The sequence below is a fragment of the Notolepis coatsorum genome (genome assembly GCF_963971535.1).
Source record: "Notolepis coatsorum genome assembly, chromosome: 7".
NCBI classification, from domain to species: domain Eukaryota; kingdom Metazoa; phylum Chordata; class Actinopteri; order Aulopiformes; family Paralepididae; genus Notolepis; species Notolepis coatsorum.
Genome location: NC_140171.1, coordinates 4,134,001 through 4,149,060, shown reverse-complemented (window position 1 = coordinate 4,149,060; position 15,060 = coordinate 4,134,001). Strand labels below are relative to the sequence as shown.

The window sequence follows — 15,060 nt, the reverse complement described above, 5'->3', positions numbered from 1 at the left end:
TCGTCATATTTTATGACGTAATCATGATAAAAATCCTCAAACTAAATCCCCAATTTGAATAAAGTGATGATTAATCTGATTAAATGAGTCTGATTAAATTAGTTTATTAAATCAACTTTCTTTAATGAATATAACTCGTCAGTTTCGTCAACATAAATAAACCAATGAGGGCACTGTTGGTACGAAAGTGATGGTGACGTCTTGATGGAGCGCCAAGCGGATGCAGACAGGCTACATAATTTATGATAAATGTTTTATTTATGATAAGTCATATACTATAATATTAGTGTAGCCTAATTTTTATCTGCAACCGTGAAGAAAAACCATAAATGTCATGATATATATCTGTATGGCCCCCGTAAATGTACAAACCCACCCACCCCCTAATGTACAGTTTCCTCCCCCTCCTCGTATGTATATATTTTCTGTTCGGATTTGCTGTTAGGATAACAGTACTGTATATTTGCATATCTTGTATGTCACAAATGTAACAGTACTGTATACCTGTATGTCATGTATGTCAGAAATGTCAAGATATATACCGGTATCTGTATGTTGCGTGTGCCACTATGAATTGAAAACGGGGGACCCTGATGTAAACAAGACGAAAGTCTTTCTCTGGTCTGCATCCCCTTAACAATTGTGTGTATTGAGCCGTACTGTATTGTACCCATTCTGCAATCTGTTAAATAAAGTTTTCAATCAATCAATCAATCAATCAATCAATCAATCAAAGCACTCATCCTCATCATTGTCCAGTATCTTGTGTTTTATTATAAATCCCCAGAGTTCACCTCGAGCTTACTTACCCGTTCTCCGCCTTCCTCTTCGCCGGCTCGCCGTCCGTCTGGAGTCTCTGGTGTTCCTCGTAGGCGGTCATGAGCCTGTGGGATCCACGTACCAGAACTGAATGTTAAAATCTTTCCATCGGACCGCGACGATCAATCAATCAAGATCGTGTTCCTGTCGCGGCTGAAGCTGGTCACCGGGAACTCACGCCCACCTGGCCTCAACAGGCCACACCCACCTGGCCTCAACAGGCCACACCCACCTGGCCTGTACCCACCTGGTCTCAACAGGCCACACCCACCTGGCCTCAACAGGCCACACCCACCTGGTCTGTACCCACCTGGTCTCAACAGGCCACACCCACCTGGCCTCCACAGGCCACACCCACCTGGCCTCCACAGGCCACACCCACCTGGCCTCAACAGGCCACAACCACCTGGTCTCAAAAGGCCACACCCACCTGGCCTCCACAGGCCACACCCACCTGGCCTCAACAGGCCACACCCACCTGGCATCCACAGGCCACCTGGCCTCAACAGGCCACACCCACCTGGCCTCAAAAGGCCACACCCACCTGGCCTCCACAGGCCACACCCAGCTGGCCTCAACAGGCCACACCCACCTGGCCTCCACAGGCCACACCCACCTGGCCTCAACAGGCCACACCCACCTGACCTCAACAGGCCACACCCACCTGGTCTGTACCCACCTGGTCTCAACAGGCCACACCCACCTGGCCTCAACAGGCCACACCCACCTGGCCTCCACAGGCCACACCCAGCTGGCCTCAACAGGCCACACCCACCTGGCCTCCACAGGCCACACCCACCTGGCCTCAACAGGCCACACCCACCTGGCTTCCACAGGCCACACCCACCTGGCCTCCACAGGCCACACCCACCTGGCCTCCACAGGCCACACCCACCTGGCCTCAACAGGCCACACCCACCTGGCCTCAACAGGCCACACCCACCTGGTCTCAACAGGCCACACCCACCTGGCCTCAACAGGACACACGCACCTGGCCTCCACAGGCCACACCCACCTGGCCTCAACAGGCCACACCCACCTGGCCTCCACAGGCCACACCCACCTGACGGGTCACCGGAAGGAACTCACGTGTTGATGTCGCTGCCGAGAGTCCACACCCACCTGGCCTCAACAGGCCACACCCACCTGGCCTCCACAGGCCACACCCACCTGGCCTCCACAGGCCACACCCACCTGGCCTCCACAGGCCACACCCACCTGACGGGTCACCAGGAGGAACTCACGTGTTGATGTCGCTGCCGAAGTCCTCCAGGAAGTGCAGCCTGCGCTGGGAGAACAGCAGGCGGGACTCCAGGGGCAGAGCGCTGGTCAGAGCGCGGTCGAAGCAGGACAGGATCTCCTCCTCGTTCTGCCGCACGTCGCCGCTGAGCGCCAGCTCCAGCAGGTTCAGGTACAGCTTTGGACTCGTCTGTTAAAAAAAGACAAAACGGTATGTTGTGAATGTGTAACGGTTCACAAACACCACGGTTCGGTACGTACCTCGGTTTTGAACTCACGGTTCGGTACGGGTTTTCGGTACAGTGGGGGGAAAGTTTGGCTTTCCATGTTCCACTCAGGGGTGATGTAGTGTGCAGTAACTAATTGTACTTGTAGGGCTGTCGACTAATATTCTATATTGAAATTAATAATAGACTTGTAAAAAATATATATTATAATAATAATTACATTAGATTGTGAAAAAAACAGCCCCCGGTGGGCAGTCGTTAGTGGTTAACATACCGTTGTATTCATTCGGTACACAGCCGTTCGGTACGGTACGGTACACACTGAAACGGTTCGGTACGGATACGTGTACCTTTACACCTCTGACCATATATATAATATGTACCAAGATTAGGGCTGCAACTAACGATTATTTTGGTAGTCGACTAATCTGTCGATTATTTTTTCGATTAGTCGACTAATCTAAAAAAAATTATATATAAAACAAAAATAATAATAATAATTTAAAAAAAAATTATATATATATATTTTTTTGCACTGCCTATCTTTGTGAACGTGGCTTCTCAGCTCTGGTCCAGCTGAAGACAAAGCAGAGGAACAGATTGGACATTGAGCATGACCTCAGAGTTGCTTTGTCTACCATCACCCCAGACTTTGAGACTCTTGTCTGGACCAAACAACATCCCCAGTTATCCCATTAGTTCCCTGGGATGTTAAGCTAAGAAGTCTGCTAAGAAGGATATATTATTTATTATTATTATTATTATTATTTTATTTCATTTCATTGTGTTTTTAGCCCTAGTTGCACTTTTGTTGCAACCCCAGTTATCCCATTAGTTCCCCCAAACTTACTGTCGGTCTGTTATGTTAAGCTAAGAAGTCTTCAGCTGGACCAGAGCTGAGAAGCCACTTTCACAAAGATAGGTAGTGCGAAAAAAAAAGTATATATATAAATTATGTCGACTAATCGTTGCAGCGCTAACCAAGATGGTGACCAACAACATTTCTGTGAAGATGCGAGTGAGGTCAACTTGATTTATCCTTCGGTCAACTTGATTTATCCTTCGGTCAACTTGATTTATCCTTCAGTGAACTTGATTTATCCTTCAGTGAACTTGATTTATCCTTCAGTGAACTTGATTTATCCTTCAGTGAACTTGATTTATCCTTCAGTGAACTTGATTTATCCTTCACTCAACTTGATTTATCCTTCAGTGAACTTGATTTATCCTTCAGTGAACTTGATTTATCCTTCGGGCAACTTGATTTATCCTTCAGTGAACTTGATTTATCCTTCAGTGAACTTGATTTATCCTTCGGGCAACTTGATTTATCCTTCAGTGAACTTGATTTATCCTTCGGGCAACTTGATTTATCCTTCAGTGAACTTGATTTATCCTTCAGTGAACTTGATTTATCCTTCAGTGAACTTGATTTATCCTTCAGTGAACTTGATTTATCCTTCGGTCAACTTGATTTATCCTTCAGTGAACTTGATTTATCCTTCAGTCAACTTGATTTATCCTTCAGTCAACTTGATTTATCCTTCAGTGAACTTGATTTATCCTTCAGTGAACTTGATTTATCCTTCGGGCAACTTGATTTATCCTTCAGTCAACTTGATTTATCCTTCAGTGAACTTGATTTATCCTTCAGTGAACTTGATTTATCCTTCAGTCAACTTGATTTATCCTTCAGTCAACTTGATTTATCCTTCACTCAACTTGATTTATCCTTCGGTCAACTTGATTTATCCTTCGGTCAACTTGATTTATCCTTCGGTCAACTTGATTTATCCTTCAGTCAACTTGATTTATCCTTCGGTCAACTTGATTTATCCTTCAGTGAACTTGATTTATCCTTCAGTCAACTTGATTTATCCTTCAGTCAACTTGATTTATCCTTCACTCAACTTGATTTATCCTTCACTCAACTTGATTTATCCTTCAGTCAACTTGATTTATCCTTCAGTGAACTTGATTTATCCTTCGGTCAACTTGATTTATCCTTCGGTCAACTTGATTTATCCTTCAGTCAACTTGATTTATCCTTCGGTCAACTTGATTTATCCTTCACTCAACTTGATTTATCCTTCACTCAACTTGATTTATCCTTCAGTCAACTTGATTTATCCTTCGGTCAACTTGATTTATCCTTCGGTCAACTTGATTTATCCTTCAGTCAACTTGATTTTGTGCTGCAACATGGGCGTGTCCTCTCTCTTGACTTGAGTGACATTGTATTGTGAGGTCACAGGCCACACCCACCTGGTCCCCCCCTAGAGCCTCCAGCCACACCCACCTGCTCTAGCCACACCCACCTGGTCCCCCTCTAGGGCCTCCAGCCACACCCACCTGGTCCCCCTCTAGGGCCTCCAGCCACACCCACCTGGTCCCCCTCTAGAGCCTCCAGCCACACCCACCTGTTCTCAACAGGCCACACCCACCTGTTCTCAACAGGCCACACCCACCTGTTCTCAACAGGCCACACCCACCTGGTCCTCCCTCTAGAACCTCCAGCCACACCCACCTGGTCTCAACAGGCCACACCCACCTGTTCTCAACAGGCCACACCCACCTGCTCTCAACAGGCCACACCCACCTGGTCCCGCTCGATGGCCTCCAGCAGAACCCTCCTGGCCTTAACGAGGCTCCGCTGCACCTTCAGCAGCTGCCTGGACAGCTTCACGGCGTAGAACGACGTCTCGGCGGCGTTCTTCCCGGACGCCATGGCTTCCCTCAGCAGGGCCTCCGCCCCCTCCAGGTTGCCGTGGCGACGCTCCAGGCTCACCCTGCGCAGCCGCGCCGTGACCGGCGGGGGGACCAGCGCCCCCTCCAGGTCCCTCAGGATGCCGCGCGCCTCCTCCACGTTGCCTGCAATCAATTCAACTATTAATAAGTTTCCATGGGGAAGGATATCGACACGGCGATACATCACTATATTCTGCCGCGTGCCGATATCATATAGATACAGCGATACATCACTATATTCTGCCACGTGCCGATATCATATAGATACAGCGATACATCACTATATTCTGCCACGTGCCGATATCATATAGACACAGCGATACATCACTATACTCTGCGTGCCGATATCATATAGATACAGCGATACATCACTATATTCTGCCACGTGCCGATATCATATAGACACAGCGATACATCACTATATTCTGCCACGTGCCGATATCATATAGATACAGCGATACATCACTATACTCTGCGTGCCGATATCATATAGATACAGCGATACATCACTATACTCTGCGTGCCGATATCATATAGATACAGCGATACATCACTATACTCTGCGTGCCGATATCATATAGATACAGCGATACATCACTATACTCTGCGTGCCGATATCATATAGATACAGCGATACATCACTATATTCTGCCACGTGCCGATATCATATAGATACAGCGATACATCACTATACTCTGCGTGCCGATATCATATAGATACAGCGATACATCACTATATTCTGCCACGTGCCGATATCATATAGATACAGCGATACATCACTATATTCTGCCGCGTGCCGATATCATATAGATACAGCGATACATCACTATATTCTGCGTGCCGATATCATATAGACACAGCGATACATCACTATATTCTGCCACGTGCCGATATCATATAGATACAGCGATACATCACTATACTCTGCGTGCCGATATCATATCGACACGGCGATACATCACTATACTCTGCGTGCCGATATCATATAGATACAGCGATACATCACTATATTCTGCGTGCCGATATCATATAGATACAGCGATACATCACTATATTCTGCCGCGTGCCGATATCATATAGATACAGCGATACATCACTATATTCTGCGTGCCGATATCATATAGATACAGCGATACATCACTATATTCTGCGTGCCGATATCATAGATACAGCGATACATCACTATATTCTGCGTGCCGATATCATATAGATACAGCGATACATCACTATATTCTGCCACGTGCCGATATCATATAGATACAGCGATACATCACTATATTCTGCGTGCCGATATCATATAGATACAGCGATACATCACTATACTCTGCCACGTGCCGATATCATAGATACAGCGATACATCACTATATTCTGCGTGCCGATATCATATAGATACAGCGATACATCACTATATTCTGCGTGCCGATATCATATAGACACGGCGATACATCACTATATTCTGCCACGTGCCGATATCATATAGATACAGCGATACATCACTATATTCTGCCACGTGCCGATATCATATAGATACAGCGATACATCACTATACTCTGCCACGTGCCGATATCATATAGACACAGCGATACATCACTATATTCTGCCACGTGCCGATATCATATAGATACAGCGATACATCACTATATTCTGCCACGTGCCGATATCATATAGATACAGCGATACATCACTATACTCTGCCACGTGCCGATATCATATAGACACGGCGATACATCACTATATTCTGCCACGTGCCGATATCATATAGATACAGCGATACATCACTATATTCTGCCACGTGCCGATATCATATAGACACAGCGATACATCACTATATTCTGCCACGTGCCGATATCATATAGACACAGCGATACATCACTATATTCTGCCACGTGCCGATATCATATAGACACAGCGATACATCACTATACTCTGTGTGCCGATATCATATAGATACAGCGATACATCACTATATTCTGCGTGCCGATATCATATAGATACAGCGATACATCACTATACTCTGTGTGCCGATATCATATAGATACAGCGATACATCACTATATTCTGCCGCGTGCCGATATCATATAGACACAGCGATACATCACTATATTCTGCGTGCCGATATCATATAGATACAGCGATACATCACTATATTCTGCCACGTGCCGATATCATATAGACACAGCGATACATCACTATACTCTGCGTGCCGATATCATATAGATACAGCGATACATCACTATATTCTGCCACGTGCCGATATCATATAGATACAGCGATACATCACTATATTCTGCCACGTGCCGATATCATATAGACACAGCGATACATCACTATATTCTGCCACGTGCCGATATCATATAGATACAGCGATACATCACTATACTCTGTGTGCCGATATCATATAGATACAGCGATACATCACTATATTCTGCCGCGTGCCGATATCATATAGACACAGCGATACATCACTATACTCTGCGTGCCGATATCATATAGATACAGCGATACATCACTATATTCTGCGTGCCGATATCATATAGATACAGCGATACATCACTATACTCTGCGTGCCGATATCATATAGATACAGCGATACATCACTATATTCTGCGTGCCGATATCATATAGATACAGCGATACATCACTATATTCTGCGTGCCGATATCATATAGATACAGCGATACATCACTATACTCTGCGTGCCGATATCATATAGATACAGCGATACATCACTATATTCTGCCACGTGCCGATATCATATAGATACAGCGATACATCACTATATTCTGCCACGTGCCGATATCATATAGATACAGCGATACATCACTATATTCTGCCACGTGCCGATATCATATAGATACAGCGATACATCACTATATTCTGCGTGCCGATATCATATAGATACAGCGATACATCACTATATTCTGCGTGCCGATATCATATAGATACAGCGATACATCACTATATTCTGCCACGTGCCGATATCATATAGATACAGCGATACATCACTATATATATATTCTCTTTTTGATAATCCCATTTTGTGGAGGAGTGATCACTGAGGGGTGATCAGTGGGGGGTGATCAGTGGGGAGTAGGGATGCTCGATATTGGCTTTTTTACCGATACCGATATACCGATATTGTCCAACTCTTAATTTCCGATACCGATATCAACCGATATCACATAATATCGGTAGGCCGATAATATCGGACATCCCTAGTGGGGAGTGATCAGTGGGGAGTAGGGGTGTAAAGGTACACGTATCCGTACCGCACGAATAATTAACCGCCCACCGGGGGTTGTTTTTTTCACAATCAATATAATTATTATTATTTTTTCTTTTCTTTACAAGTTGATTATTAACACATTGGACGCCAACAATGTGATAATTCGTTATTGCCCGCCATGCGTTGTGCGCATCAATATTTCATTTTTTTTTACCATGGCATTCATAATTCATCCAGCCTCCCTGCGGGACTGCAGCTGCACCCTGTCTGATATTGCAACGCCTCAATACCGCCGCCTGGTGGATGATCGGGCGAGTTACACTCCACGCCAAACCGGAAGTGGCGCTCGGTGCATCGAGGAAATCCCTCCGGCAGTAATATCTTGTTACGTGGGTCCAGACAAACACTCGAGTGCATGGGATCACTTTCGAAACGCAATAATCTATATGATTTCGGCGTTTATTGCGTCATACAAACGGGAAATGGATCTAGCAGATCGACGTCAAATAATTGGAATATTTTTCCTCCAGTCTCATCGGCGAACGGTAAGAGGAAACTAACATTATTTTCAGCCCGATTGTTTATTCATTTCACGGCAATCCATCTGCTCAACATATCAACCCATAGTAAATAAAGCTGTTACTGACGATCAAGGAATTATAAACGACCCCCCCCCCCCCCTTTCCTTCACGCATGATGAAGCATAATGTATACCGATCATATACATTTACATTTTTTAATATAGCGTGTATAGGAAAGAAACGCCAATCGATAATCAATCATATGCTTCAGGGCCTATAACTCGCGTTTTTGGAATTACAGCAGAAAACCTTAAAAACATACTTATATTCTCGACGGTATTAACACAACAATGTATGAATGAAAAAATATAACGTTCCCACATCCGGAACGATAGATACCCGATGTTGAATGGGCCGTAGTAATGCAGATATAGCTATAATATTTAAAAAGTTATAGCCCTGCAAAGAAGGTAAACATCTCCATAGGCTTACAGCGGTGGCAGACTGGACCCAATGATGGGTACAATGCACGGCGCCCAATGTGTTCATTTCAATATAGAATATTCGTTGACAGCCCTACAAGTACAATTAGTTACTGCAGCACACTACATCACCCCTGAGTGGAACATGGAAAGCCAAACTTTCCCCCCACTGTACCGAAACCCCGTACCGAGCTGTGACTTCAAAACCGAGGTACGTACCGAACCGTGGTGTTTGTGTACCGTTACACCCCTAGTGGGGAGTGATCAGTGGGGAGTGATCAGTGAGGAGTGATCAGTGAGGAGTGATCAGTGGGGAGTGATCAGTGAGGAGTGATCATTGGGGAGTAGGGCTGTTCCCGACTAAGGATTTGGATGGTCGACTAGGATTGGCCAAAATTTGCCGTTAGTTAAAAAAAAAAAGGTATTATGGCGGCTAGGTGGTGTAGTGGGCAAGGCACTCGCCACCAGTGTGGAGACGCTAGGATTCGCGTGTTCGAATCCAGCTCTCCACATTGTTTTTCAGTTTGGCTGGTCATCCGCACTAATACACATTGGCCGTATTACGGGGAGGGAAAACTGATGGGTGGGGATCGGGCGTTGTGGACAGCGACTCCTACAGGTCGGTTGGTGCGCCTGCGCAGTAGAATCAGGAAGTGTCGGGGGCAGCGTGAGCCTCCCACGCGTTACTCCTCGACACTGAGAGATCGAGCTGCGCAGGTGAAAAGATGCGACTGCTGTTACCTCAAGTACCGGAGGGGACTTGTGCCATGTATGACTTAGTCCACATTGCAGCCGGCTTGTGGGAGGCAAGAAACAGCGTTCGTGACAGGGGAGGGTTGAATTGGATGATACGAAATTGGGATGGGAGAAAATATGGAAAAATGGGAGAAAAAGTGGATCAAAAAAAATAAATAAAAAGGTATTATGTTTTTTTTATTTTTATTTTTTATTTTTTTACAATTTTTTATCATTCCATTTGTGCTGTGGGGGGTGCTTAATGTCTGAAGGAGTCGACTGAAGGCTGCTTGTTCTCTGCAAAAGCATGCAATTGGTCCACTGATGGATACATCTTGATATAGTCTAGTATGTTCATTAGATGGGTGAAATCCTCTTTCAGTGCCTCTGTGCCTGTTTTCGTAGACAGTTAGCCGCTGGTACGCGTGCCATTAGCGTTAGCCTCTTTTCTTTTGGAAAAAATTATTAAAAAAAAATAAAAAAATAAAACATTTTTTTTCTTCTTATTTTTTTATTATATTCGACTAAGAGGTTGGCCAGTCGACTACGGCTCCTTTCGACCGATTAGTCGACTAATCGATTAATAGGGGTCAGCCCTAGTGAGGAGTGATCATTGGAGAGTGATCAGGGGGGAGTGATCAGTGGGGAGTGATCAGTGGGGAGTGATCAGTGGGGAGTGATCAGTGAGGAGTGATCAGTGAGGAGTGATCAGTGGGGAGTGATCAGTGAGGAGTGATCAGGGGGGAGTGATCAGTGGGGAGTGATCAGGGGGGAGTGATCAGTGAGGAGTGATCAGGGGGGAGTGATCAGTGGGGAGTGATCAGGGGGGAGTGATCAGTGGGGAGTGATCAGTGGGGAGTGATCAGTGAGGAGTGATCAGTGGGGAGTGATCAGTGAGGAGTGATCAGTGGGGAGTGATCAGTGGGGAGTGATCAGTGGGGAGTGATCAGGGGGGAGTGATCAGGGGGGAGTGATCAGTGGGGAGTGATCAGGGGGGAGTGATCAGGGGGGAGTGATCAGGGGGGAGTGATGGGCTAGTCTAGTGCCACTCACCCTGCTGCTCCTCGAAGGCTGCCCACAGCAGGTGGAGCGACAGCTTCTTGGGCAGGTGGATGGTACAGGCCTTCTTGTAGACGTGTCTCACCCCCTCCGTGCTGTAGCCCTCCAGGTACTTTGCGTACTTGAGAGAGAGAGAGCAAAGGAGAGACGAGGAGGTCACTTAAAACAACGTATAGACCAAGAATCGAGAGGTTTTATTTGTCACATGCATGCCAGGGGATACAGTGAAATGCGGGTGGCGTAGATTGTGCAATAATAAAATCGACACAGAAAACAAAAACAGGTAAGACACAAGATGTGCGTGATAAAAATAGACATGCTAAGTTCCTGAGAAACTGGTTCCCATGTACACTACTATACAATATACAATTTTAACTCAGTCATTATTATACTTAATGTATCTAAACTACCGTATACTAAACAATACCTCATTCCTTTAAAGTGACTTTTCCATAATAAAGTGCTATGGGGCGTCACCAGATTGGATAAACTGCTAGTGGGCGTCACCCGATTGGATAAACTGCTAGTGGGCGTCACCCGATTGGATAAACTGCTAGTGGGCGTCACCCGATTGGATAAACTGCTAGTGGGCGTCACCCGATTGGATAAACTGCTAGTGGGCGTCACCCGATTGGATAAACTGCTAGTGGGCGTCACCCGATTGGATAAACTGCTAGTTTATCTGGTTCTCTGCTCTCGTTTTCAAAAAGAAAATTGTGACTTGTCGTTTGTGCCAAGATTGACATGATATTGCTGGATCTCAAGTCATATTTGATCTGCAATGCCTAGTTTGACCGTTTGATCAGGTAGAGGTCGACTTTGAGGCCTAGTTGCTCCGACAAAGTAGTTTAGTTTTCTACTGCGGTAGACTGTTCTTAAAAGACAGAGAGAGAGAGAGAGAGAGAGAGAGAGAGAGAGAGAGAGAGAGAGAGAGAGAGAGAGACAGAGATACAGAGAGAGAGACAGAGACAGAGACAGAGAGAGAGAGAGAGAGAGAGAGAGAGAGAGAGAGAGAGAGAGAGAGAGAGAGCGAGCGAGCGAGCGAGAGAGACAGAGAGAGACAGACAGATGGAGAGAGACGGAGACAGAGAGACGGAGAGAAAGACGGAGAGAGAGAGACGGAGAGAGACACAGAGAGACGGAGAGAGAGAGACAGAGAGACGGAGAGAGAGAGACAGAGAGACGGAGAGACAGAGACAGAGAGACGGAGAGACAGAGACAGAGAGACGGAGAGACAGAGAGACAGAGAGACAGAGACAGAGACAGAGAGACAGAGAGACAGAGAGACAGAGAGACAGAGATACAGAGAGACAGAGACAGAGAGACAGAGAGACAGAGAGACACAGAGAGACAGAGACAGAGAGACAGAGAGAGAGAGACAGAGAGACAGAGAGAGAGAGACAGAGAGACAGAGAGACAGAGACAGAGAGACAGAGAGACAGAGAGAGAGAGACAGAGAGACAGAGACAGAGATACAGAGAGACACAGAGAGACAGAGACAGAGAGACAGAGAGAGACAGAGACAGAGAGACACAGAGAGACAGAGACAGAGAGAGACAGAGAGACAGAGAGACAGAGAGACAGAGAGACAGAGAGACAGAGACAGAGAGAGACAGAGAGACACAGAGAGACACAGAGAGACAGAGACAGAGAGAGACAGAGAGACAGAGAGACAGAGACAGAGACAGAGAGAGACGGAGAGACAGAGAGAGAGACACAGAGACAGAGAGAGACAGGGTCCAAGGTCCGGTCACCTTGATCCAGAACTCCTCGTAGAGAGCGCAGGCGATGAGGCAGCGCTCGAACAGGATGACGACGCGCTCCAGAGACCCGTTCTCCATCTCAAAGTCCAGGTACTGCTTCCAGTTGCTCAGCTGGGTTTTCTCCAGCGCCTTGACGTGGAAGTAGGGTCTTTTAATCTGGATAAACAAGAGAAACAACCACACGTTACCATAACACGCCAAATGTTACTTTCAGAAAATTGTTTATCACGCGTTTCGCCGATTAAAGCCGGACCGGCTAGCCCAGGTCAAAAAACATGGTGGAGTTTTAAGCTAGGCTAGCTGGTCCGTATCCGCTTCCATTCATTTGTGCTAAGCGCGGCTAGCTTGCAGCCGGATAGCTTCCTACTGAACGTCCTCCTCCTCCTCACCTCTTCCTCGAAGGCCCAGCGCTTGCTGACTTCGTGTTCGTTGTGGTTGAACACTTCCTCTCGCGCTTCCATCACCTTGTGGCGCATGTTCTCGATCTCCGTCACCCTCTACATGACGACAACAACAACAACAAAAACAACAACAACAACAACAACAAAAACAACAACACACACAGACGACGTGGTGAGAGTTGCTCCGTGTGCCGCTTCAACAAACTCCCGTCTCGTTCTGGGATTTAAAGTCTCGTATAAACTTGTATTTTAAAGTGGCCGTTATAAAGGAAAATATTATCGTGTTTGAAACCCGCCCACAATTTTGACTAAAAACACATTTCTTCAAACAATATCCGAAATAACATTTAAAAAAAAAGAAACTACTAACAGTCTTTTAATATTATGCGCTTTGCTACTTGTTGTACAGAACTTGCAAGTCGCTTTGGATAAAGACGTTAAAGCTAAATTACTAAATGTAACGTTGAATCCCCTTCATGGTGAGTTTACTTGGGAAATTTCATGGGAAATACTTATAAAAGCAACTTACAAAAGATATGCACACTGCAAAAAAGAGCCATACATCATACATCAACATCATAGTACATCATGGTAGATATTTAGATCACACAAATAGTCTGTTTGTAAGGAGTCAAACATTAAAATTCATGGACTTAATCAAATTCAAATCTGCACAAATTATGTTTCTGGCAATAAAAAACTAATTACCAAGCAACATTCAAAAAAAATGTCATGGCTAGAGAGAGTGTTTATAATTTTAGAGGGACATTAGCTTTAAAGCAACCTACGGTACGTACAACTCTTAAAAGTATGTGCATTGCAGTTTGTGGGGTATCACTCTGGAATGGTCTGGATGAGAGTATAAAATTAAGCAAAAATATCAATACATTTAAAGGTATAGCTATAAACAAGCACTTATGGACACATATAAGAGAGGAGCTTGAGCAGTAATGTGACTGCCTATTATTATTTCTCATTTGGATATATAAAAAACTGTACTTTTATTTTATTTTTTATTATTGGTTATATTATTTTTATTTTTATTAAATTATAATGTCAAACATTGTAAGGAAGGGGCAGGGCTTGATAAGTTGTTTTACTTCCCCCTGTTCCTTCTCAAACACTTATTGTCTTTGACTATGTACCTTTGTTTTTTAAACTTGTTTTATGTTTCTATGTTCGAGACAAATAAAAATCAAATCAAATCAAATCAAAAGTTTGACAAGCTTCCATCTGGAAGGCGCTATAGGGTTCCTTTAGCCCAGAAAAACATATTTATATATATATTATTTTTTTCTATTTATTTCTGGGCCTTTCTGTATTTTTCACCCATCCCAATTTAGTCGTTATGCCAATTCCCTTCCTGGTCGTTGCCCCACTGTCGGCCTGGAGAGGGTGTAGAACTACCACATGTCTTCTTCCGATACAAGTGGAGTCGCCAGCCACTTCTTTTCATCCGACAGCGAGGAGTCTCACTGGGGGAACGTAACGCATGCAGAGGTTCACGCTATTTACCCCCAGATCCCCTCCCTGCTGAACAGGCGCCCCGACCGAACCAGTAGGAGACTCACAGTTTACAACGACCAGGACACATACACCCCACCGGCTTCCCACCCGCTAACACTGACGATTGTGCCAGTATGACGACTGACCAAGCCGGAGGTACCGCTGACAGCTGGATTCCATCCCAGAGTCTCTCCGGTGGTAGGAGAGTGCTTAGTCCACTGCGCTACCCAGCCGCTCCTCGGAAAAACATATTTAATAAGAAGTCTTTCATCCCACATGCCATTGCTCTGATGAATTCTTAGCTTTTCATTTTAACCATGGTGCTGCTTAGGT

General features: G+C 45.3%; 1 protein-coding gene across 2 annotated transcripts in view; it reads right to left on the bottom strand.

The window, feature by feature from the left end:
- The window catches only part of pus10 (pseudouridine synthase 10), a 72,997-nt gene that overhangs the window by 47,299 nt on the left and 10,638 nt on the right, over positions 1 to 15,060 (bottom strand). For both annotated transcript variants that reach the window (XM_084318979.1, XM_084318978.1), the window contains exons 8-13: positions 13,210 to 13,317; positions 12,812 to 12,976; positions 11,052 to 11,178; positions 4,885 to 5,156; positions 2,064 to 2,248; positions 810 to 884 (exon numbers count right to left, since the gene is read on the bottom strand). In XM_084318979.1, the coding sequence (XP_084175105.1) occupies positions 810 to 884; positions 2,064 to 2,248; positions 4,885 to 5,156; positions 11,052 to 11,178; positions 12,812 to 12,976; positions 13,210 to 13,317 (932 nt within the window). The remainder of the gene's footprint in view (positions 1 to 809; positions 885 to 2,063; positions 2,249 to 4,884; positions 5,157 to 11,051; positions 11,179 to 12,811; positions 12,977 to 13,209; positions 13,318 to 15,060) is intronic.